At 43.3% G+C, this 24791-nt stretch overlaps 1 protein-coding gene across 1 annotated transcript in view; it reads right to left on the bottom strand.

Annotated features, from left to right (window-relative positions):
- LOC107218576 overlaps positions 1-24791 on the bottom strand; it is a 77691-nt gene that overhangs the window by 31429 nt on the left and 21471 nt on the right. Inside the window, exon 2 of the mRNA XM_046732335.1 lies at positions 7128-7410. Within this exon, the coding sequence (XP_046588291.1) occupies positions 7128-7410 (283 nt within the window). The remainder of the gene's footprint in view (positions 1-7127; positions 7411-24791) is intronic.

Genomic DNA, 24791 nt, shown 5'->3' with positions numbered 1-24791 from the left:
TCTTAATTACCAGAAATACCTGAGAGGCGTGGGTAGGTTCCCCGCTGCCTAATCTAGCCGGTCTAAACGAGCCTTGCGAGCCGTCAAGTCCTAGGCGAGAAGGAGTATTTCCATGATAGTGATATTTTTCACTGGAGTATACCGGGACAATCTGTAGTAACTTGAAAATCAACCGCGCATGCGCCAAAGAATTCAATCTCATTGGTCGGCGAAATCTTCCCGCAGCGATATTTTTGTCTGCGATGCAAGCGGGTCAACGTACACAAAATGTGTACGTTTGAATTTTCAAAGAGCATAAGCATTAAATTTCGACCGTTCTTTGAAGAATCAACTTTCCGACCCAATAACAAATGCTTCCCAAACCCTTCCGAGTCACTGCCTCAATTATTTGAGTTTCTAACCTCGAAAATTCGTATCCACTACATCGCCGCCAGAAACAAAGTTTGACAACTGAAACTCGGGATGGTCAGCCTGCACGAATAGTCGATAAAACTTGCGCACGCGCAGTTGATTTTCAGGTTTCAAGAGATTGTTTCGGTACATGCGTACGTGTATGTACGCGCCGCAGGACTTGCTGTGCGACGCTTAAAGTACAGAACGACGCGACCTAAGTTTCAGGAAACTGATAAAGTTACTCCAGGTGACGAAAGTTGACCGCGGTTTTCCGACCGCTCGGCGTGAACGAGATTTTTCCCGCCTTGGCATCATTTGGAGAGGTTATTTTTGGGTAGGGGTAAGAAATTAGAATTTCAACGACGCGAAAATCTTATGCGTAGAATTTGAAAATTTGGAAAGTTGAGGTATAGAAAATTGAAAACATAGCAAGTCGAAGTACAGAAAGACAAAGTATAGAACAGTCAAAACATGGAACAACAAATTCGAGTATCTGGATACGATTCTATATTATCGAGAGGAATTCTGACGATTCTACAGTTTGGCATTCTATGTTCTGATCTTTCTAATCTTTTATTAAGCTATCGCTTTTTAAAAACTCGATATTGCGGCCCATCGATTTTTTGATCTTTCTATTTTCTTTACTCCCACCTTTATTCTTTTCTTTTTCGAGGAGGTTGGTATGTCGAGATTCGATCCACTTGCACTTATTTTACTACAAGATAATCGTATATCGAGGATTCATCATCTTCGTGTGTTCGTAAGCTATGAAGAATATACAAAAATGTAAGAAAAAAACCTAAAATTATAAAGTAGAGTCTAGATATCGACTTTTGATTTCAAATCATTTTAAAAAGGTTAAACATCTGTAAACTGATTTATTCAATCTTCCACGATTGCACTGCTAATTATGTTAATTAGTCATCAACAATGTTAAGACATTGACGGAAAAAAAAACCTGTTTCAGGGAATTTGTCGAAAATAGCTTTCCAACATAATAACTCATCGCACGTGGAACGATAAGATAAAAATCAGTGTAATGTTAATGGATAATTAAATCAACTTGCTGTTTATCACAAGACTTGCGTAAATTTCTACGACTTTCTACACTTGTTACGCAATTTTGTACACTATCATGTGATTACAAATGAATCGCAATGATTCCCGAAGATTTCAATTATCTCGTTTGCAGATTCTTCGTTAAATTTAATTCTTGAATCAATGGCCTTTGAAAGAAAAATCGATATTGAAACTTTTGTTTACAATTTTGGTACTCTTTATGACTTAATTTTTTATTTTGTATTTGGGAATCTAGAAAAATCGTCGTAGCTATTACGAACACAGGAAGTCGATAAATTGACAATATTCGACAATCTGGTAATCAAATCAAGATAAAAGACATCGAATTTCTACTCACCTGGAGCCTCCGCAACCGTGATAATGCAGTCAAGGTCATCCCGTGGATCACCGAGGCGGCATGAATCAGGAGGATCCTTTCAATTCGACGATGCCGCCGGAGTAGCTGTCCGCAGGAGGGCGGCAAGGCGAGATATTATCTACAAGGATCCTCGAGATCGAGGCGCCTCGTCGATCTGGTCCACGCACCAGAGTCGAACCGGGGCAATTCTCTTCTGCAGGAGTAGCATCGGAGCACACAAGCTGTGCGGGAGGATGTTGCACGTAGGTACGGGATATTCGGTCCCGCCAATAAATCCAGGGACGATCGTTACCCAGATAAAATACTTTGGGGGGGGGGGGGGGTTTAAAACGGCTGCAAGAGGAGGCGTTAACCGCCGCGCGCCCTGAAACACCTCGTTACGCATTTTCGGTGAGAAGAGAAGAGGAGAGGAGAGGAGAGCGGCGCGTTATCTGACCGATACGATCGTCCCTCCTCAGCGCCCCCATAATACACGCTCTCCCACGTCCCGCGGACATTCCTTCATTCACTCCGGGAGCTGTTTATCACTCTAAAAGGTCGCGACGCATGGACCTTATGCCTACCTACCTACCTACCTACCTATCTTCCTTCCTCCCTCCCTTCTCGCCAATGGACGACCGCCTTCGGTTTCTCGTTTTACGAGACTTCGACCAGGAGGAGGACGTATCCTTGCCGACCATGTGTGTGTGTGTATAAGAGGATACCTACATGACCGGTCGCGGGAATTGCGACTGTCATTTGTCACCGGGAAGCGGTCTTTAATTTTCACCGCGGATAGGGGTCGCACTCTTTTCTTTTGTTTTTATTCATGTTATAGACACATGCGCATGCGTGAGTGTGAACGTGTATACGTACGCAAAATAAATTCCAAAACGATTGTACGTTGTACGTCGTCTGCTCAAATTTATTGGGCGCGCGCTACGATCCGAGAGCGGCTGTTTGTCAGGGCAGCCAACCGTCACAAATTTAAACGAGAGTTCGCTACGATCTACGTACGTAATTTCAAAAATTTTTACAATTGCCAACGACACTTGTAAAAACCTTCAAGGTTAGAAACAGTTGGTAGCCCTGATAAACAGCCGATCTCCGATTGTAGGGCGTGCGCATTAAATTTTAGCAGACGACGGAACTTGCGGTCGTTAGGAATTTATTCCATATAAGGAACCTGTGTCGAATTTTCATTTGACGCAGAAGTAAATAAAATGTATTGGAGTGTTTTTGTTCAAAATTGTGTATAAAATGGAGTTGTTAAGTCTTTTTCGGCGTTTGAGATACGTGGACTTCGATATTTGGAAATATATACGTCAACGTCGAAATCGACTAGGGCATCCCCTTGAATCTTTGTTCATAAATTGGTCATCAAGTAAGTTTGGGTGCATAGCCGCAAACGTCAACTTCAAATCTATACCGTTCAAATATGTACGCGAAAAATAGTGACAAGAGGTTATTTCAAGGGTCAAGAGACGGGATCGCGGAGTCGGAAAGAAGCGATTCTTGCACCGACACGCGGCGAAGAGGAAAGAGAAGAGAGGAGAGAGAAGAGAGGAGAGAGGAGAGAGAAATCGCGAGAATCATCGGACAATCGCGGTGCCATGAAGCATGTGTATTATACGGAGTGCGAAGCGACGTCGGGTCGGGTGCGATCTGGTAATTATTGCGTCGGGCGGTCGTCAAGTGAGGCGTTGATTACCACGCGTGACGAGCACCGCCTCTCTTATACGGACCCTATTTTCTTTGCCTCTTCTCATCTCGCGCACGATACCTCCATAATATTTCCAACAGAGATACCTGCACAGATCATGCTGGATTTATGCTAGATCATCGCCTTGCGTAATCCACTGCCGCATCTCGCGCGTGGTATATATTATATATATATATATATAATGTTTGCCACTGCTGGCTTGAAAGTAAAACGCTTAATATGAACGCCATAAGGGATTTTTGAAGGACAGCTTATCAGGTGCTTTTCTCATCAGATTTTCAGTTTTCCTTTTTTTCTTTCCTCGGTTCGTTGTTTTTTCTTTTATAGTGGTACAGGTTTGTTACAGCCGCGTTTCAAGATTTCTAGTTCCTTATTATAATCGTACGGTATAATAAATCAGCTTCTACGGGATGTCGCTGATTCCTGCAGTTTGATGCAGTCAAATGTACAGTGTGAATTTCTAAGGACTGCATGGTCCGTTGTCTTCTAAAATTCAATTCACACGCACTATAAATTTTTGAGGTTATGCTTATGACGGTTGGTCAACCTGGAAAATAACCGTTTTCGGATCGTAGTGCGTGCGCATTGAATTTTCGCAGACGACGGACCATGCAGTACATAGGAATTCACTCTGTACAATGAATATACTATGTATAGCAACGTTGTTATCTTATTATGTATGTAATGTTTTGGAAAGTACGAGAAAATCAATCTAAGAAAAAAGAAATTTGATTAAAAAAATTGTAAGAAAAAAAAAGATCAGCGCACAAGAAGAAACATCTTCAGCGTGGGAATTTTGGAAATTGAGTTCAAATCTCGATGAAGAATTTCCTCCTGACAGTCTTTGGCGTTCCATATCTATGCTTTTAAGACTAATTTCAATATTTTCTATTTTTGAATTTTCAAATTGAAGATTTTCGTAAGTTACAAATATAATTATTTGATAAATACTCAATGTGTGATTATTTTATGATAAAACGAAGAAAGAGTATTGGTTTTTGGATCATCATCCGTTAAATACGTTCTCTCTCATAATTCAGTCGTGAAAATCAATTAAACCAACTGGCTGATGTAAAAAAATTTATTACCAAAAAATGGTGATAAACCAGTTGAAAACATTACAGGAAGTTGTATAATGAATATCACAAAATCACTGGGAAAAATTCGAAAAAATGTAGCAAACGAGACAAGAACGAGCTTCTACTGCAGCCCAATGATTTTCAAATTCGATTCACTGTTAAACGAACCTGCCTAAAATTCATGAAACTTCAACATGAACTCGTTCTCCTTAAAACCAATCAACGAGATTTACACTTCAAGAACCATCGGCATAACCTTCAGCGAAAGTACGGAGACTCCTTAAGCTCCGTGAGGTGCAACAAATCGACATGCAACGAAGTCTGTAAACGATCTTCGAGTGCTCGGAGAGCGATTCGAATCTTCACACGGTCGCGGTAGGGAAGAAGAAGGGAGGAGGGGGGTGGGGAGAAGAGGCGCCATTTTGTTAGTTCGAACTTCTGTATTCCCTGAGTATTCACGGTAATGGTAATGGCGATAATGGGATCCAAGTGGAGGAAGCGGCGTCGAGGTCTGCACGTCGAGAAGCATCCGTACGTACACATTACACATGCACGGTGCATGTGTTTACCGGGTGTTGCACGAAGGGTTTGGTTTAGGTGCGTGCAGCTTGCACAGGGCCCGTTTCCCATTGGTCGAGGCACCGGATGTCGGCCTTCGCGTCCGGCCTCCTCCAGCCCGACTACACGATCAAATTATTACTTTTAATTTACTCGAGGAGGAACGCGACTTACGATGCCCCGAAGCTCCCTGGAACCAGCGAACCATGTTCGAGGACCATCCCGGCATTTCGTCCCTAGTTTATCCCCGCAAGATGGCCGCCGTACATTGCCCTGCCCTAATATCCGATGAAATTACTTATGGAATTAGGTTTAATCGTCGCTGTAATGTCGTTACGAACATGTGTTGTACGGTATGCAGGTACCTTAAAGGTTGATGCAAGGGTATGTATGGATAACTGCTTTTTTTTTAAATTACGAGAAAATTACACTTAAACACTCTTAGAGCGCATGATGCAGGAGCTGCTAGTTCTTACATTACAGCCGCGGTCTATTAACACGGAGTAATTTTTCTTTTTATTCCTCTTCTACGACTCCCTGCTCTGCACGGATCGCTGGCTGTTTGGCTTTCTCGAGTAGGCTATATATGTGTACACATTACACCTATTTATTTACTACTATACTTTAGTATCAGCTCTGGGCAACGAAGATCACGCCCGCGGTGTTGGCTCTGTTTCGTGCAGATTGTACCGGGACAAATGGTGGACACTGTTTTTTTGTTTGATTCTTTTTTCCAAAAGTCTGGAGAGTCATCAACGGTATAAGATATTGAGTTGCTGTGAACATCTTGGTATTACTTCCGTAACAAAACCGATCTCCCGCCGACTGGAATTTCATGGTGCGATGGAAAATATTGCGATGACTTGATACAGTGACGAAAAAACAACTATTCAAGTTTCCAGTGGCATTCTTTGTTGGGAATAGAATTTTTCTCACGGCAGATAGAACCATATTTTTCAATTGATAAATTCTGTAATGCTCAGGTACTTGAAGACTGCATTGATTACTTATGAAAATAATGAAAAAAATACTATAATATAGTTTCATGAATACGTTAACGGAATGAAGATACAAACTGCGTTGAGAGAACAATTTATTCTGATCACCTGCCAGAAATTTTCAGTAATTTGAATGCAGAAATATTATACGGATGTTTTTCACTCATCTACACAGAACGGTCTTTCCGATGATCGTTCCAACATTTGAAAATGTCGAAAAACAAACAACAGAAGTGAGTTCAAATAAATATACCGCGATTAAGAGAACAAATTGAAAGAACCTAAGCTCTGATGACCAGACGAACAATAATCGTATTTTCGAGTAGATATCGAGCAGATTTAGTGGCGATGTTAATTGCGCTGTGGGCATGGTATACCTAACAGACACATAGTGATTTGAAAAACAAATAGTTTGATATCGTCAAAGACGTTTGGCCAAGCCGAGGTAATCATTTAAATCGAATGGTCGGTCGAATGTTTTCAATCGTGGAACATCTCACTGTGGACCTACAGGTTCTTTCCTATCGACAGAGACGCTTACATATTACAAAAAACACATCATTCATGACACGCCGCAAAGTATCTTGAGGAAAATTTATGCGAATATGTGTATTAAGTGGGTATCTGAAATATCGGTGAGTGGTTTAATAACTACCCTTTCAAACGAGATTGAAGTTAGCAATGTTAGTGTAACGAAACATTGAACATGGACTGCACTATTTTTTAATAGACAGTACTTTAAAACAAATTTTAAGGAGCGATAAGGACCAACGGTTTTACACCAGAAAGAATCGCTGCAACAACCTTGCAAAACATTAACTAGCTTCCTCAAAATATACGCTCACTGCGCGCGGTGTCAGTGGAAAGTACAGTACGTATAATAATAGTCGAGCTTTATCGGGAAATCATTATACTCTGTAAGTTATTAGCAGCTGAGGAGGAGGTATAACCCCGCTTACCCAGGGTGCCGTCCAAGGAGAAAGCGTGCCTGTCGTGCCTCCATGCCCAAGAGCAAAGATCGCAGGTAGTGAGGCCGTCGGTGCTTATTCCTTCGTCGGGAAGGTACGGTGGCCGAGGGGGCGGTGGTACGAAGGTGCCAATAGCCGCCCAGAGAGAGTCCATGTCGTTTGCTGCACCCGTATAGTAGAGTAGTTCCTCTTCCGCTACCCCGGACCACCAATCCATCTCGCTTGTGCCTTGGCTGACGGCGTTCGCACTGGAACTGCTACCGGCAACTGCAACCTGAGAAAATAGTGAAACAAGGTTTAACGACATTTTTCTTTTCATGGGGTGATAATTGTACCCGGGGTTAGGCATGCTGTAAGGAAATAAGGTGGAACAATCCGCATAGGTTTTAGTCGAACCAATCGGAAAACATACCCGAGGTGACGTCGTATGGGGTTCATATTTTGTCCGCTAATGTTTGTGGTATTGTTTTTTCAACTTTTGACTACACAAACTCAGCAAACAGAATATATGGAAATAAATAAGTAACCTGTTTACGTGATTTATGTGACATCGTCTTGGATATGCGCAGACTGAGTCATAATCGGTCTTCAGTTATGGCACACACTTTATTTCCTTACATCATGGGGTTGGGATTCTTTTGGGAAACTGGTACAATAAGAACTTGCATAGAAAGTCGAGACTTAATAACGACCGGAGTAGCGGAAGGGAAGATAGAATGTGCAGGTGGATTTTAATTGGTCACCATATCGAAAGATTTGTCAATCTAGCTGTCGAAAGAAAGTTGTCTGTAATACTGAATATACGAATATTTTTCACTTCGAACTTTGAACCTCGGTCCGTCAGAAGCTGACGGTTGAATGACTAAGGAATATACGAAATGGAATAATTTGTTATTTATTCTGGCGTATGAATTCCGATGGTTGTAACTCATGCGATAAATATGACGTACGAAAGCTAATAATCATTGCGGTTGAGTAAATATATACTGGATATTTCGTTAATCAAGATAGCATGAAAACTGACGATGATTTTTTACGTCTAGAAATTGTGATTAATCACAGGGGCAGTGGCGATGAATGTATTTTTCAAAAAACAAGCACAGACAGATAATACCTGTAAACACTTGTTTAATACGAAGGTAATGGTTACGCGTCTCTCTCGCTCACGATATTTCTGGGACCATGCTCACCCATATGGTGGGGCGGTGAAAGATTTATTTACTGAGAGAAACGTAATATTTCATGCGGCATAAATGAAGAACTTCGACTACAGTCCTAAGCAAACAAACCTAATGGACTTACAACCGTCGTAATCCGATACTGATGGCTTGCGGCGCTAGAATGGAAAAGCGGTCGGGGCGCCTGTAAAAAGGACGTAAACGGTCGCAGGCGTCGCGACATCTAAGGAAATAGCAAATGGCGTGGCAAACAATGGGGAAAGGAAGGCAAGAGACAAAGGGAGAGTGAGGGTGGAAGAGAGAAGAAAAAAAAAAGAGGAACCTGCAATGGGACCTGAGGTAAAGAGAGAAGAAATTAAAAGTGACCGCGTAGGCACAAGGGCGATGATGGCAGGGACGCCAGCCCGATAGGCGTTGGTGATGAACTGTTGTTCGAAAGGTTGTTCTAACATCTCCGACAAACAAGAAGAACAGCGGTGCGGGCGGCCACAAACAAACCTTTATCCTCCCTCTCGACTCTCCGCCTTCATCTTGTTCACGCGTTCTTTCTCCTTTCGTTCCTTGGTTATAACCATCAACCAGCCTTTCGGTAAGCACCCCACGTACACACCTAGGCTTAGGTTCTCCGGACCTCGTATCCTGCGCGTAAGCACGGACTAGTTAACTCGAGATTTTACCTTAGGTATAGTTACGATGCTGCGTATGCTTCTCTTCGTGATCCACTCAGTCCACATGATAATGCCCTGCGCTAGATCATCTCGCACTTGTAACGATTTGCTCCTATCTTCCCAACGCTTTAACCTCGCTCTCTTATCCAGACGTTCAAGGCTCCAAGGAAGCTTCAAAACTATCACGTCAGGTTGAAAGTATGTTAATTATTCACCTGCCAGTACGCAGTCCGTGGGACGAGTCCGTGGTGAGTCAACGAATTTTCCAAGGAGAATGGTACGTTCGAAGATGACCACCGACCACGCCGATATGGAAATGATACCGAAAAAATGACTCTAGTTCAAGTTTCTTTAACGTTAAAGGATACCTTGATTTCGACTGATCTTCGAGTGAATATTAATCGTTCAAAGTCATTCCACTTCTCAATGATTTTCAAGTGACTTTCATTCTCATCCATCGGGCGAATAACTCCTCGCATTTATCTCAATTTTCAAGGTTTTGGAAAGATGTTTGAATCGCACTTGCGGAGTTTCTATGAATGATACACGTTTCCGGCGATAGAAAAGTGCTACTACGTCATCCACGTGCGGAGTGAGCCGGTCCTGTTCGGTTTGCTCACAATGAAACGTCCGGACTTTTTGTATTTTTGATCCCCTCCGCATGCCTCCGATAGCTCGAGGATGAATAACAGTAGAGCCAAGAGAACAGGCGAGGATAGGAGGACCCGTTGCCTGACGCACAATGGTATCCATTGATGGGCTTAATTACCGTGATATCAGCGTAATTAAAGGTCCGTTGTGAGGGCAACTTTACCTCGCCTCTTCTTCTTCGCTCGTCGATATAGGAACCATGCGGATAGCCCGAGGTTGCACAGCATCTCATCTTCCATAAGCTGCAGCCAGCTTCTTTTTCCACCCTTCCTGACTGACGCTGAATTATTCATGACGTGCGAATATTGCGCATTGATGCAGATTGAAAACCTTTACTTCTTCTATTTCACATTTAAATGACTTCATGTAATTTCAATTCATACTATTGAACTATTGACAAGTAGATACGTTGTTCAATTCGCATTAGCTGTTAGTGGAATTATACAAATTACAAATGCATTTTTCGCCTTTTCGATTGTCGGAACTTTTTAATAATCGCAGTCTTCGGAATACTTTCAGGACCAATTACAGAAGCGAGAAATTTTTGACGCGATAAAACATTCGAGGTTGAAAGAGCAGAGGACGATCGGTAAAAAGTGATGGTTGCAAAGTAACCAGAATGTCCGTGACGTTAGTAAAATAAGACAGCGTGATTCAGGTTATATACGTGAGATTGGTAACGCGGCGTGGTAAAAAAATTCCCAGTGTAAATTCGGCGTGTTATTTCGTAGTCTTGTGAATTCGCAGTAGGTGAACGCCTTCGAGTGAACCATATCGTCGGATCCTCTGGTAGCACGTCAGCCTGATCCCTCTTCTTGTCTTCCGTTGGAAGAATAAGACTAAACTCAGCCTTTCGTCCGTAGAAGAAAAGGTAAGTGCCTGGCGTAGGAAAAGAGGCGCAAATATAATTTCGAAAAAATTCAGACAGGCGCGTTTCATACGGTTGGATTTTGATTTGCGACGTCTGGCCTGCAACGATGAGAATAAACGAGGGGATCGCCAGCCAGTCAGCTTGCTCGTCATTATCTCTCGCGGCCCCTCATTATAATTATTACGTGTTGCCGTCTGGTGTTTACGAGCTCTCCACCCTGGCTTTCTCATTCCCGGCACCCTTTCGGTTCGCACCAGCCGGAGCCGTTGGGCCCCCTTTAAGTTGGGCCAGGTTAGTCCTTCGAACCTTTACTCGGTCGTATTTTACGACACCGATACGCCGAGTCAGCCGTCCCGGGAGTGCGATTTTTACACGATATTTCGAAGCCGAAGACGAGCCGTCTGTCTGTGTTCAACAAAATTGTTATGATGTGGGAAAACGTTGGCCTACCTCACTCCAATTATCTTACGTATAATTGTTTTGGCATCAGAGAGCTGTTATACACGGAGTAGTTTTTGAACGCGGTGAGTTTGGTTTACCTAAAGGGGACATCGTCAATATCTTAATTGTTTAAAATCAATGTAATTCGTGCAAAAATGTATCTGCAAGTGGATATCAGACCTTCAAATTTTGGCGATCAATTTAGCATTTATCATATTTTAAACCTCTTTATCACCTGAGCGATGGAATCGGTTTAAATTTTGGGAAAAAATACGGTTTGGGTTATGGAATGACGTTTGTATGCTTACCAAGATTATTTTCAAAAATTGATGGATAAATGCTAAAGACATCGAACTCAGCAATACACTATGTTTCGCCATAACCTTAAAGTGTTTGAGTCAACTTTCGGACCGTTTTTTTTTTTTTGAAGCCAAGTACACAACGGTAATTACAAACCGTACCGTTTTCTAAAGTTTGAAGACTCCACTGGTCAGGAGCAGAACACAGTGCGAGTACATGTTTGCTGGATTGCAGGTCGGTCAAGAGAAAGGTCTGACATCCTCTTATAAGTGTTGATTAACACCCGCTGCTCAATGTTAGAATTTTTTTCCCGGTATGAAACATCTGAGATAGAATTGCAACGTGTTAAAGGAAACTTGTTATAGTAAATGAATAAATTCCGGACTTAAGAATATTTATTTTTCACCTCGTGGTCCATGATTCAACCAGGACCAATTACCCACTTGGTTCTTTTGCTCGTTTGCGGGCTCGATGAACAAGACTTGGGCTGCAAGGGGGCAGATTCCAAAAGTTCCAATACGCTATTTGGCTGTGGTGTTACCAAGACACCGATTGGGAAATATTACCCGCCGAGACGGCGTGTATTTGTCGAAGGGGGAAGGCATCTAACAATTCTTCGAGTCTTGCTCACAGCGAAAGCACGGCTGCTACAGCGGAGTTAAAGGAAACACCAAATTCGTGAAATACTAAACATAGATATACAGTACGCACCGCGCCGAGTTAAGAACGCCCAATCATAATTAACGGCGTCGCGCAGAGAGAGAGAGAGAGAGAGGGAGACATTCAATTTTAACCTTCAGACATGCCTAGCAGTCCCTGCAGTGTTTAAATTATTATCTTTACATGCCAGATGATATTTTCACCAGCTCTAGCAGAAAAAACACGTTGAACACGGTTTTTCATCTGTATTCTTATCATGCTTACATATTTCCAGTGCTGAATATTTTACGACGTGTTGTTTCTCACGTTGCAATACACTGTGTGAAAAAGGAGGTACATAATTTTCGTATCGCGAAGAGGAACGGTTGTTATGTGCTCTCATTTTGTATAATATTTACCGGGATAATCTTATTTTCGTAGCCACGAATGGATAATCTGGCCATCGCTCATTATGTCTGAGAATGTTTATATCGCGCCATGAACGTTCAATTAACAAGTCGCTCATAGTGTCCTCAGATGATTTTTTCGATAACCAATTAATGATCCTCTTTGACTCATTCATGTACTGTTTCGCAAGATTCTTCTAGATTGTTCATGCAATGAAGTTTAGCCGACGTTAAGAGTAGAAGACACTATGCAATAACAGGTATTGTTAGGAAGTGCTGATTTCTTGTGGCATCAATTGGTTTCAGGGTTTGGAATACTAAACGGACTGCATTCGTCACTTTTTCGCCGAATGAATGATGGCATGCGGACTCCATAGATCTGTTGCACGAAAGAAGTAATCTTCGGTTAAGTTATCCGTATTGTTTAAGAAGATAAGATCGGGGAAGTTGGAAGGCGATGATGAACGTGGTCGAGGACGTTGGAAGACAGGTCCTACCAAATCTTTTCGTAGAGACAGGTTCGAGGTCAGGTTTCGAAGAAGCTCCCGAGTAGTAGGTATCGAATCTCCTACGGATCCCTCGCTAGATTCCCCGGGTTTAGAGAAGGCGGCAAACTTGACATGCGGTGGGGTTGCAGGTTTCTAACCACGGTGGTGAGATATTTGCAATTCTGACACATTCGACGGGGCAGTTTTCTACTGTAGCAGAACCGGCATCGTTATTGTGTCCGAATTCCGACACGGCGCCGACGCCGCCGCGAGGAATACCAAACGATTCCCGGAAACGCGGATGCTGGGTCCGATCGTCAATGTCGGGATGCGAGACGCTAAGAGGATTCGCTCGGCGGGCTTGGGTTTGAGGAGTTGCTGAGGACGGGCACCGGGTTTGAGCCTCTGGGTCGTATATAACGGATAATTGACAGCCGGTGAGATCGCCGTTTGCTTTGCATGGACATCGAATTGGCCAGGACGAAGGAGGCGCTAGAGGAACTCGGTGCCGAAGCCGCGGCAGGACTGCGGCATGGCCGAAACGCAGCCTTGGCGGCGTCCCAACGAACTTGACTCTCCGTGGACGGTTATCCTTCACCTTGCGTCCTAGCGATCGCATGGCAATTATGTTCATTTGTCAGATGGCATTTTTGGATATATCAAGGTTCGAGGATCATGGGACTCGCGGTCTGAATCGAAACCTTGAAGAGAGACAAGACCGCGAAGGATGTGTTTAGAAATTTGTTATTCAACCAAGGATGGTGGACATAAGTGAAACAAGCAGCCCTACCGTGGTGCAGGAACAAGTATAACCAAATTCGAAACGCCCAAGTTAAGATATCGACAATTTCAGAGAAGCGCTTACGATTCTAACGTTCGAGATGCTCAAACTCTGATGTTTTAGAGCTCATTCTAACGTTTTTGGAATTGTTTTCCTCTTTGACCTAATCGTTACCATTTCTAGTGTTTCAATTATGAAACTTGTTCTCAAATTGTCGATATCTTAGCTCACTATCAATGGCTCGAACAACACTGTTCGAAATGTCTGAAACGGTTTCTTCCGATTTCTAAGTTTTGATCCATATTGTAGCTCCCATTTATCCTTAAGGGAATTCCGGACCTTTATTACAGATCAACGTATTTCGAAAATCATATTTCATACTTTTTTGTTGTTCTGGTACACAGAATCGTTTTCAATACTTTGAAAAAATACAAAAATGGGTAGTAGTGTGTCTCAAATTCAAAGCTAGTGTAGTGAACATACAGGTGTGATCACAAACCTTTTTTTTTCAGAGTTTGAAAAGCGATCATACATCATTGTTTGTACAATTCCTAATAACATATTCGTATACAAAAAGATAGTTTAACCGAACGAGATTGAAATTCCATATATTATAATACCTGAAAGGTTTCACAAACGTTGGGTTATTTTGTCGGTTATAAAAATAATGTTTTCTCATGATGAAAATGCATACGTACTCGACTGCATATTGCACCCGACAAGAAGAAAAAGAAGAATAGAAGAAGAGACTCCAGAAGTTGAAAAATGACTGTAATATGACTTAGCAAGTTCCCTTCTAATTTCCAAATTGTATGTTGGGGTGTAGCTGGTATTGTTGACGCACCATAGTCCATAGAAATTCCGATACACGTTGTCATTATGTTCGTACCGTACCGCGCTACACGTTTACACGTGTGCATGACGTGTAGCACTTATTATTTCTTTCGATAATTTTATCCGAATTCGAACGCTATTACACAATATTCATTCGTTCGAATTACGAATAATCCCACAGTGAAAAATCATCGTTCCTATCGGCGTTCCATACTGGAAGGTGAAAACTTCGGACGTATGTTATCAACTATCTAAACACAAATATTTGAAACATTTTAAAACATGTATACCAAACCTATCTACAGACCTTGGCAAATCTCGTCGGTATATAATATAATGCGAAGTTGCAGCAGGATGATGCAATGAAACAGAAAAACTAAAAAAAAAAAACCGTATGAAAATTGCATACCACCAATGATTGAGACATGAAACGGATTTTGCATATGATTAGCAGCTGCTACGTTTTTAACCGTGCTGTATAATTTTCTACTTATAATTGAGACTGTCTGCCTTCTTAAGCCACATATCCGTTTCCTATCGATGCTTTAACTTCCTGTCATTAGTGGATTACAAGTTTCCTCCGCAGGTATCCTGTAGACAAACCTGTTCTCCCACATATAGTATTACAACAATTTTGAGCCATAGCGCGGAATTTCGTGAAACGTCGAAACAGAGTTGATGGGATCTATACGTCGCAGGTAAAGAAATCGTCCAAAAACTGTTTCCCCTTCTGCTCTCCTTAACTTTTTTCCCTCCTCGATCAGACGCAGGCTGCAGATGCCTGGAGGATAACGAAGACCGAAAGTTTATCCACAGCATTTCGATCCCTCCTCGAAGATATTTCCTGTCCGATATCTATCTTTGTGAAAGCCATGCATAAGCGGTGAATTTCCAGACATCCTCCTCCGATTGACCCCCTCCTTCCGTTTATCCCCGTGGGGTTGTAGCTGCCCGAGAGAAATGAGACGTCAAAAATGTCCCCTCGCCGCTTCGGGCACCGCGGCAGGTATATGGCATTAAGGTAAAGGTGGAACAAGAGGGAAGGGTGAGGGAGGTTGGCTTGGCTTGGCTTGGCTTGGCTTGGCTCTTACCTGTTGCCCGTTATACCTGTTAGGTATCAGAGCTCTCGTACCCGAAAGCATTCGTGTGCGTGACACAAGCAGGCGCACATCCATCGAGTGCGGGACCACCACGAGTATATACATAGTTCATTATCATATCGCGTTTGTTTTTTGTTCGCCACTGTCAGCTACCACTATACCCGGCATAGTTACCTCACCCGGTATTTGGTATATAGGTACCTATCGCTTCCCCCGATCCTGAGGAGGCTCCTCCTCGGGCAAAGAGGCATTCGGTTACGTGGACGTATTACTGGAAGAGGACGTCGTGTCATCCTCTCAGCTGACAACGCCGGCGGACTCCTCTCTCCACGAGAGAGTAACCAACTTCCGAGATTAAAATCCCCCGGTGGCAGTCTAATCTCGTAATGGCGTCGGTGTGGGGCCGTCAATGGACCAGTTCGTGTCATAATATTATGCGACGGCTGTCCGGCGGTTGGTTCGTCTGTCATTCAAGACTACAATGTCCCAAATTAGTCAAACCGGTAACCCACACTTCTTCTTCTTCTTCCCCTTGTCCGTTCCTCCTCTTCGTTCCGCTTGTCCCGGACGTGACGACACAATACGCCCACGCACCACTTCGCCGTGGAGAGGCCGATCATCCCTTCACGAGGTTAAACAGTCACGGAACATGCTTCGTGTTATCCCTGGCTTAGCTGATTCGAGACTCCGCTTATTACCCAGGTACCGCTGCTCCGTTGCTTCTGGGACGTCGGAACATCGCCACGGACGTGTTTCTCGGCCCTCGAAATCCTCCTCGAAGAAGAAGCACGGACTCGGGGAGCGAGGCCTGTGGTCTCAGCTCGCGTATAATGACTCAATCCGCGATCCCCGGTTCCCTCTCAGATTCTCTCTCGAAGATTACACCCTTTCCTCGTTCCCCCCTCCCCACCGCTTTCGAGAGCCCCTCTCCTCTCCTTCGGCGTTCCTCCTCTTTCATCACCGCGTCCGTCTCTGCACGCCTTGGTCTGATCTTCTCAGATTCTCTCTCTCGCTTATAGGTATATATGTATATACACCAACCTCTTCTACCTTATACTCGCGGGCAACTCGGTCGCGTGACGCAGTGCTGTTTGTACCGCGGAGAAAAAAATTTTCTTTCCACCTTCTTATTACTCTTTTCTTGTTAAATTTTTAGTTTTATTCTTATTTCTCATCTTCTTCTTCTTCTTCTTCTTCTTCTTCTTCTTCTTCTTCTTCTTCCGTGTCGCGTCGCAGTGTTTCGTGGCAAGACGAACTGCTAGGAATGAGCCGCGCGATGCGGCACCCTGATCATGTCCCATAATCCGATCTGACGACAAATCTAAACCGGTCAACTATGAACGTGTTGTAGCCAGGTATCCGTATACTCAAGCTTCTGATGTCCGAAGGCTAGCTATCGGTTTGTAAGTATCAGTCATAAGGCGATCGGCTTTACGGCGAAATTCGTACTTTCCTGCACCTACGGTATATATTCGTACGTCATATGCGCTTATTTGAAATAGTAATTTACACACCGTTGGAACTAATTTTCGTAAGGCTCAAAATTTTCTTCTTGGTGAAATTTACACGGCTTAGACAGAATTTTTAGTGGCGTATCCGCAGCCTGAGACGTACCAAAAATTTTCGGGTGAACACACTTTCGTCAAGGGTGTAACGAAGTGCATGAAGGTATAATTTTATTGTTATTATGTCACGAAAAAAAAAGAAAACGTAATTGTTACAATTAAAAAGCAGTTCTCTATCTCCAGACTTTCCCTGATTTGTTCACAGTTACGATGTGAAATACCTATCGACTATTCTTTATAATTCAAAGTTAATTCATAATATAAAATATTCCCACGAAAGACGCGTCGCGAGCTAGTTTATCTTGGACATTAGTGACTGTTTCCAATTCCTAATTAGTAAGCTCGACGTATAAGGATCCTCGTTCAACCATATGCACACCGTTGAGGCATATCAGGTTAAAGCAACCTCGGTAGTTTCTCTGATTTAAAATGGGTGGTAATTGCGTAAGTGCGTAGGCAGAGGACGAGACTTTGAACCGTTCAGCGGCGTCTTCAGACATTTAGCAGTGTCGGAGTGAGCGTTGAGCGTTGAACTTCCCTGAATCTACGATGCCTACAGTATGTAGGCAGTCACTATAATACCTCTGTATACGAAGGGAAATGTCGGGCGGAGGAGTAAACCAACCTGCTAAAGATTCTTATCAACGCAAATCACGACAGTTAAGACGGCGACGACACGGCCACCACGTTGAAACGGCTTTGCTCACGATCAATCCCCCCTCGACACTGCGCTGCGAGATATCCGCGGGTAATTCCATCGGGTATTTTACGTCCACTATATTCTTTACCTTCTCGATGGGTAAGTCGGTTATTATTATTATCATTATAAACCCAGTGCGCTATCTCATGTGTTTTGCATGTAGTTAAGACACTCTGACAAGGGTTCACGTAATGGTCGATCAAGTTTAATCCAAGGTTTTGACGCACTTCGTACCGACGTATTCGATGAAAATTTGAATTGAAAAAATATGGTTTGCTAATGAAGTAAGGTCAGGTACGGATCAAGGAACCATGAGATCCAGATCACTGTTCATCATTAGTCTATTTTCAATGATTATACCTGTAACTTCGTACCTTCGTATTCGATGAAAATGTGCATGAAAACGCATGGTTCCGTTACAACGGTTTGATGATGAAGTAAGATCAGTCACAGATGAAGGAACCATGAGATCGAGACCATTGTTTATCATTAGCCTATTTTCAATGGTTAGCTGTACCTACTACTGGCTACAATAGCGTGTGGTCCTCTTGGTACAAAATCCGGGCTGGTAACATATCTGAGTATGAAAATCTGAAGAATCCGATATTTGAAAGATACACAATGGAAATTTAATTAACCATACGATAGCATAACGTCATGCCGTCGATAGTGAGCCCGAGGCTACCACCGTAGGTTCGACACGGCAAGCCGGGTACTGTAAGTCGCCTCGCGGGTGTCTGTGTGGCCTCCTCAGAGCCAGATGCCTGGAGGAGAGGTTGACAGTGACTCCTTGCCAGTGACCGGGCAGTTTCTGAGCAACAATGAACGGATTCTCCGGTGCCTGTGCTCTTGGCTCACGTGGCCCTCCTTCAGAGGATCTCTTGAATCCTCACTACTCACCGCCTCGCTCCTCGATCGGACAGTTTGCCCGAAGTGATGAGATATTATATCCGGCTCCGGTGAGTCGCGTTCAAGTGTGCACCTAGGTACGATATCTTCTCAGGTGCGTGTGTGGGTACCAAAGAGAAGACGTTAATAAGCGTCCGGTGGAAGTGTGCGTGGCGTGACAGGGTCCAGCGCACTTTGGTGTAAGTCAGCGCTGGAGGGAACAGGAGATGGAGGTGGAGGTGGAGGATGCGATACGTACACGTCGATGAACCACTTCGGAGTGGAAGCCACTTTGTGAGATTACCGTGAGATGAAGACATCTCTGTACCGTGGTCCAAACGCTGCAGCTCGGGAGAGAGAAAAAGGTATTATTATGATTTCAATGGTCGCGGTCGGTCCCGATCGATCGGGATGACCGTGAGGCCGCACCGCGTATACTCCTATCGATACTCCCGATCGGTTGTGATTGATTCCTCGGTATTTAACCGGTTCGTCTTGCCGCGATATCGTCATTAGCGCGTGTCATTCTAACCGGCGATACTCTTTGTGTAACCCTTCCATACCTATATGCACGTCATTGTACCCTTGACTCTTTCATTTATCCTACAATTGTCCTCGGCTTCCGCTCATGTACTCGTAACTGGGTCATATACCTCGTTGAACTTCTGTGTGAAACTCAAATTGCTTCTCTTTATTCAGGTGTCAGATCAAAACACTGTTAGGTAATCAGGGGCGTTCCTGTCTTGATATGGAGAGCTCTTTCTAATTTGAGGAGGTACGATATTGTCAATTAGTAATACTTGACGTTCTTTCAGTGATGAATACGTATCACTGTCTTATCATTGTTCATTTTTTCTCATCATTGGAAGTGTAATTTCGTCTATAAACAATTAACACCCGATATGCAAGAACAAAACTCAGATATGTTTTCTCAGCTTGCGTGAAACCTACTTTGCGAATTTGGCTGCTGGGTTTCTTCTTTACACGGAAAACATATATAGAGAAAGAATGCTGCTAAGTTGGAGTTGTTGGTTTTTTATTTTCTCTTTCCGAAATTAAGAGAGAAATTACGATTCGTACGATCAACCGTACAAACTGTTGATACCCGCATAACTCTGCGCTACTTCGACCGACTATGAGAACACGTGTGTGTCACTAATGGGAGAAAAAAGGTGAAGTGATAAGTGACCAGAACACTTTTGAAGTCACGCACCCTCCTAGATGTTTCTCTATTTTTAAGTAATCTTGGGTCTATTTATCTAAATTTTCGAGGCACTAGGAAAAAAAGGTCCAATAATTGGCCGCCTTTATCTTATACCATTCCTTCACAATTGCCTATCGATTCAACGCACAGTGTTGGATTTACTAATTGACAACGAATCTATTTCACATAGAAGTCTACTGGAATTAGCTGCTCCAATGGTCTGACAACTTTATCAAATTTCTTGATGTATAAATTATACAGTGAGTTGAGGAAGGTATGACTGCCCGCTTATCGTACTGAAGCGAAAGTGCTAATCAGGTGATTATTAGTCTTCGATTACGTCGCGGGAATAAGTTGAATGATCTCAATATACGTTCAATGATAAGTACGCGAGATCCATATCTGTACATATCGAGTCAAACTTAAATTCGAAAAAAGTGGAAACCGAGAGAAGAGATGAGAAAATAAAGTGCAAAAACGGCCATTATCGCAGAGACGTAATAATTTGGCATGAGCTTTTAACGAAGTATCGGTCTCGGTTCGGTACTGAAGGGTCAGCGAACGGTTGTGGAACTACTATAAGGCGGAGGAATCCTTTGAGGTTTCGCAGGGTCCCTAAAGAAGGCGTGAGAGTGACAAGGACAGGCTGTTATTCCGCCGTCGCTTCGGAGATTACACGTTGTCACCCAGGCCTCGGTTTACTCGTAGCTCAGCCCTGCCCAGATTTCTTTTCTGTATCCCCGATCCTCGCCTCCCGCTTGTGCAGAGGATCGGATCGAAGTTGTAGCGGCAAGTTACAAGCTCCTCAGAGGAAGGATATCGCAAAGGCGACAGATGCATTCCAACGTCTCATTTCGAACGAATCGAGCCAACCACCGTGCCATTCCGATACGAATCTCGAAACGATCTTGATGTTCACAAAAATTTCTCCCTCCGCCCGTCAATCGATTGCCGATATTTCTACCTACGAGATTATGCGGCTCCAAAGGCAACTCCTCCGCGCGCTTTATGTCCAGCCATCGTCAATCAAATTGTCAGCTGAGCTCGCCAGAGTCTATTTGTCTCACGGCGCGAAGCTCCGTATTTCTAAACGATTTATTGATTACGATTATTCGTTGATGTCAAGATAGAGGAAACTGGCTCATTACATCGGCGCTTTTGTTTCTTTTAGTAACGCATGAAAAAATATGTATGCATATATGCATATGACCATTAAATTACTTAAGGTTACTTTGAAACGGCGAGACATCTGTAGGGATGAAGTTCATATTATGAACGTCAGTTTTCCGCACCATAAAACCAATTTCTCAATCCTCTGTCTTCGTGATGACGTCGTAAAAAGAAAAGGTATTCCGCCGCATGAGGCTAACCGGATATCTGTTATTGGGCGGTGGGGAAACTTTTACATCAACAGTTCCAAGGTGTTACGAAAACCTGAGAAAAAAAACTGTTGTATGCAACGCAGTAAAACAAATTTCGACCTATTAACCACTTATCCCTCTACCTTTTTCTCACATTTATAGAAAGAATATCCTCATCCGGAGTTTAGTTTTTACGGTTGATGAAATGAATCTAAATTCCTTCCTTTAACCTGGAAAAAGATATGAATCGGGAAAATTCATAGGGAATATAGAGACTTGATGTCAGCACTAGAGTATCATGAGAATTAAAAATACATTTTGATTACTTACTTCCATCTTTATGGGGCTGTTATTGGCATGGTGGAACATTCGATACTAAGTGGACACTGATTTGCATCAATTGGCGATAGCATATGGTCTACCTTCGTGGTTTGTATAACTTTCACTTGCGCTACGAGATTACTTTCCAAGGTCAAAACGTACAATGCGTATACGAAATTCGCTAATCACAAATACCTTTCATTTGTTTGTTTGTTTGTTTATTTATTTATTTTTCCTTCGTTCAAAATCGATTCTGGCTCACTGTGCGATGCCGCAGCCTCTTCGGACCCACTCCGAAACAAATTGATTACATTATGCTTCTCTCGACGCTTGGCAGGGAGCCGATGGCCTGGGCATGAGCCACCTTACCGAGGACCCAGATATGTATATATTCCGTGGAGTAAATCGCCAGGACAATAGCCCAGCGTTGGGTATACCTCGGGCTAGATCTTCAGTGTTCTCATTCACCTGATGATCGCGGGGCGTCGATTACACCATGTTCATTCGCGGCAGGTTTCCTCTCCTGGGTCGGAACATAAAACGTCACTTAAACTGACACCCCATAGCGCAGAGGTTCATCACCGCATCGCATATATTCGCTCCGTATCCGAATTGTAATCATATACAACATCTATCTAGGTAAATTTCGGTGGTAATAACTATTCGTGTTGTTCTCTTCCAAGACGCAGCGCGGCTAGAAACCCATGACTTGATTCTTCGAATCCCTTTAATAACTTTCTGATTCCGCGGGCATTGTGTGCAACTGGTTTTTTGATAACAAGAACCGGGCTGGCGGGACAATTGGAAAAGCCTAATTGCATCGAGGAACCCCTGCCGTGTTCACGGGTACACACTGGCCATAATTCATTACTCCACATCTCATAAAGGGAAAATGAACGACGCGACGATCATAAATAGAAAAGGAACGCGTACGAGCTCTGTTTCACAGGATTAAAACAGAGGCGCCCTTACGCGTTGTAAAACAAGATGTTTTAGTAAGCATAAATCAAGCGTTCCTTATGTAAAGTCGTGCGCAACCTTACAGACCACGCATGGCCGTCTAGTCTGGCATCGTCAATCGCGTATCAACGTCTCACAATCATCAAATCACGGACTCATTAGGAGTGCGTTTAAATAAGTCAAAATTCATGGACAAAATCTTCATATTTCAGCATTGAAATAACGCTACTCAGCTCCTTCGGACATTTATGCTTCTTGCGCTATATACGTGAAGGTGTGTAATTCTTCAGCTAAAACGGATGCAGCTCAAAGGACTACGAGAAAAAAAAATGTGTCTTCAAATCAAGTCAGCTAATGATTCTGAGTTGTGCGCGTATAACATACAGCTTCTGCTATATAAATTAGAACCTATACAATTGTGGTATCAGTTACTCTGCGGGGTGCTAAAAGTTGCAGCCGTTCAACGGAACCAACGCTACACCGAAAGTACCATAACCATAGTAATCAACACTACGAGATATTCACAGTAGCGTCAAATTCTACACCGTTCGTTTCTCCCGGCATAAATTGTACGATAATCCTTCTGTCGAAGTAGAATTTCGGCTTTCATTTCCATTTGAGTAATGCCATCGAATGCCGTATCAGATCTGGAACGTGCAGGTTTATATACAGCAGTGTCATCAGAGCCCAATTATAGCTCAAAAAAATAACGACTTCGATACCCAAATTCAACGGTGTTAGGTCAAATCCTTTACAAGTTAGGGAATAATCCCAAAATCGAAGTGGTAATAGAATCATATAAGTTTTGTGATGTTTCTAGGAAATCCATAAGTGATGGTATCCAGTACTTTGGATTACTTTCTTCTCCCGAAATACCCAACTGCAAAGTGGTTGGATCTAAACGATTCCATTTTCCCTTGACTTTCTTCCGGATTCATTGTCCAACCACTTCCAAGCTGCAAACAGCATTCTTGATCACCCGATCTTCTGCGTACTAATTGAAACTCTATATCCCCGGTTCACTCTCTACGGTATAATGAGTACAGTACAAAAATTTCGTTCGTAACCTGATCGATTATCTTCAGCGGTTTCCTCAGCTAGCCGAAGAAGAAGTTAATATATCAGTCGACCCAAGCTAGTATCTGGATAAACAGCCCCGCGTAAAGGTTTATACGTACGGCACGCGAAGGCCGACCAGATCGTATAGTGGAGGCATCGATTCCTCATACATCTGGGTGACAGTACCGCATTGCCCATCTGATAATCTTAACCAAATAAGCGCCCTGCTGTGAACCGCCATCCGTATTTCCATATCTATACATCTCCTTGTTGCAGGAATTATCTCTATACGAACGGAACGCGCGCGGTCCGTGTCGGTGTGAGTCAGTGTGCGCGCGTTGTTAGCGGCCATGTTCACGTTCAGTGTTCCCTGTAGCCGCCAGCCCTCCTCCTCCCCCCGTCTACCCCCTTCTCATTCTGCTCCTTCGCCCGTCTTGTTATAACAAACACTTGAACAAAACAAAATACTTTGCGCCGTGCTTCGCAGCAGTGGCGCTCTCTCATTTTATCAGACTGTTTCACAGATATACAGTGTGAATTGCTAACGACCGAATGGCTTAACGCGCATGCGCTGAAATTTGAAACCAAGTACAGTCATTTCGTCAGGGTGACCAACATTCATACGATCAGATGGATGTAACCTCGCCATGATGTACGTTACCTCAAAAATGTTGGTCACCCTGACAAAACAACTGCTCTTGGTACCGAATTTTAGCGCATGCGCGTTCAACCATTCCGTCGTAAGCAATTTACTATTCATGTGTAGTTTTTGCGGCAATGAGGCGCACCCCGCCAGCTCACCTCTTGTCCATCAATCGACTGAACACCCATATCCGTTTTCCACGCTGTTTACCCGCGAATACCATAATTTTCACTCCCACGCTATATTATCATGAGAACTGAGAGCTGGTGCGACATGTGCGGGTACAACATGTATGGGTGTACGAGCGGTTATACGTGCAATTTCCTGTTTCTGTTTAAAAATCTGCGGGTAGGTGTAATTTGTGTCGAAGGGGATTGGAGAAGCACATTTACTGTGGAGTGATTCATGTATCCCGGCTCATGCGAAGGTTTCAAGATCCAAACGAAACTAAAAATCTGTTTATCGTTACTAATTCGTATAATCTCTCTTCACGTATATATCTACGAATACTGCAGATCTAGGTTGCAGCCGTGAATGCGTGAAATACAAGCTCGTTGCATCCATTCCGAATATCACAATCGCACCGTGGTGTTAAA

Source organism: Neodiprion lecontei, chromosome 2 (genome assembly GCF_021901455.1).
Source record: "Neodiprion lecontei isolate iyNeoLeco1 chromosome 2, iyNeoLeco1.1, whole genome shotgun sequence".
Lineage (NCBI taxonomy): Eukaryota > Metazoa > Arthropoda > Insecta > Hymenoptera > Diprionidae > Neodiprion > Neodiprion lecontei.
This window is presented reverse-complemented; position numbering and strand designations above follow the sequence as displayed.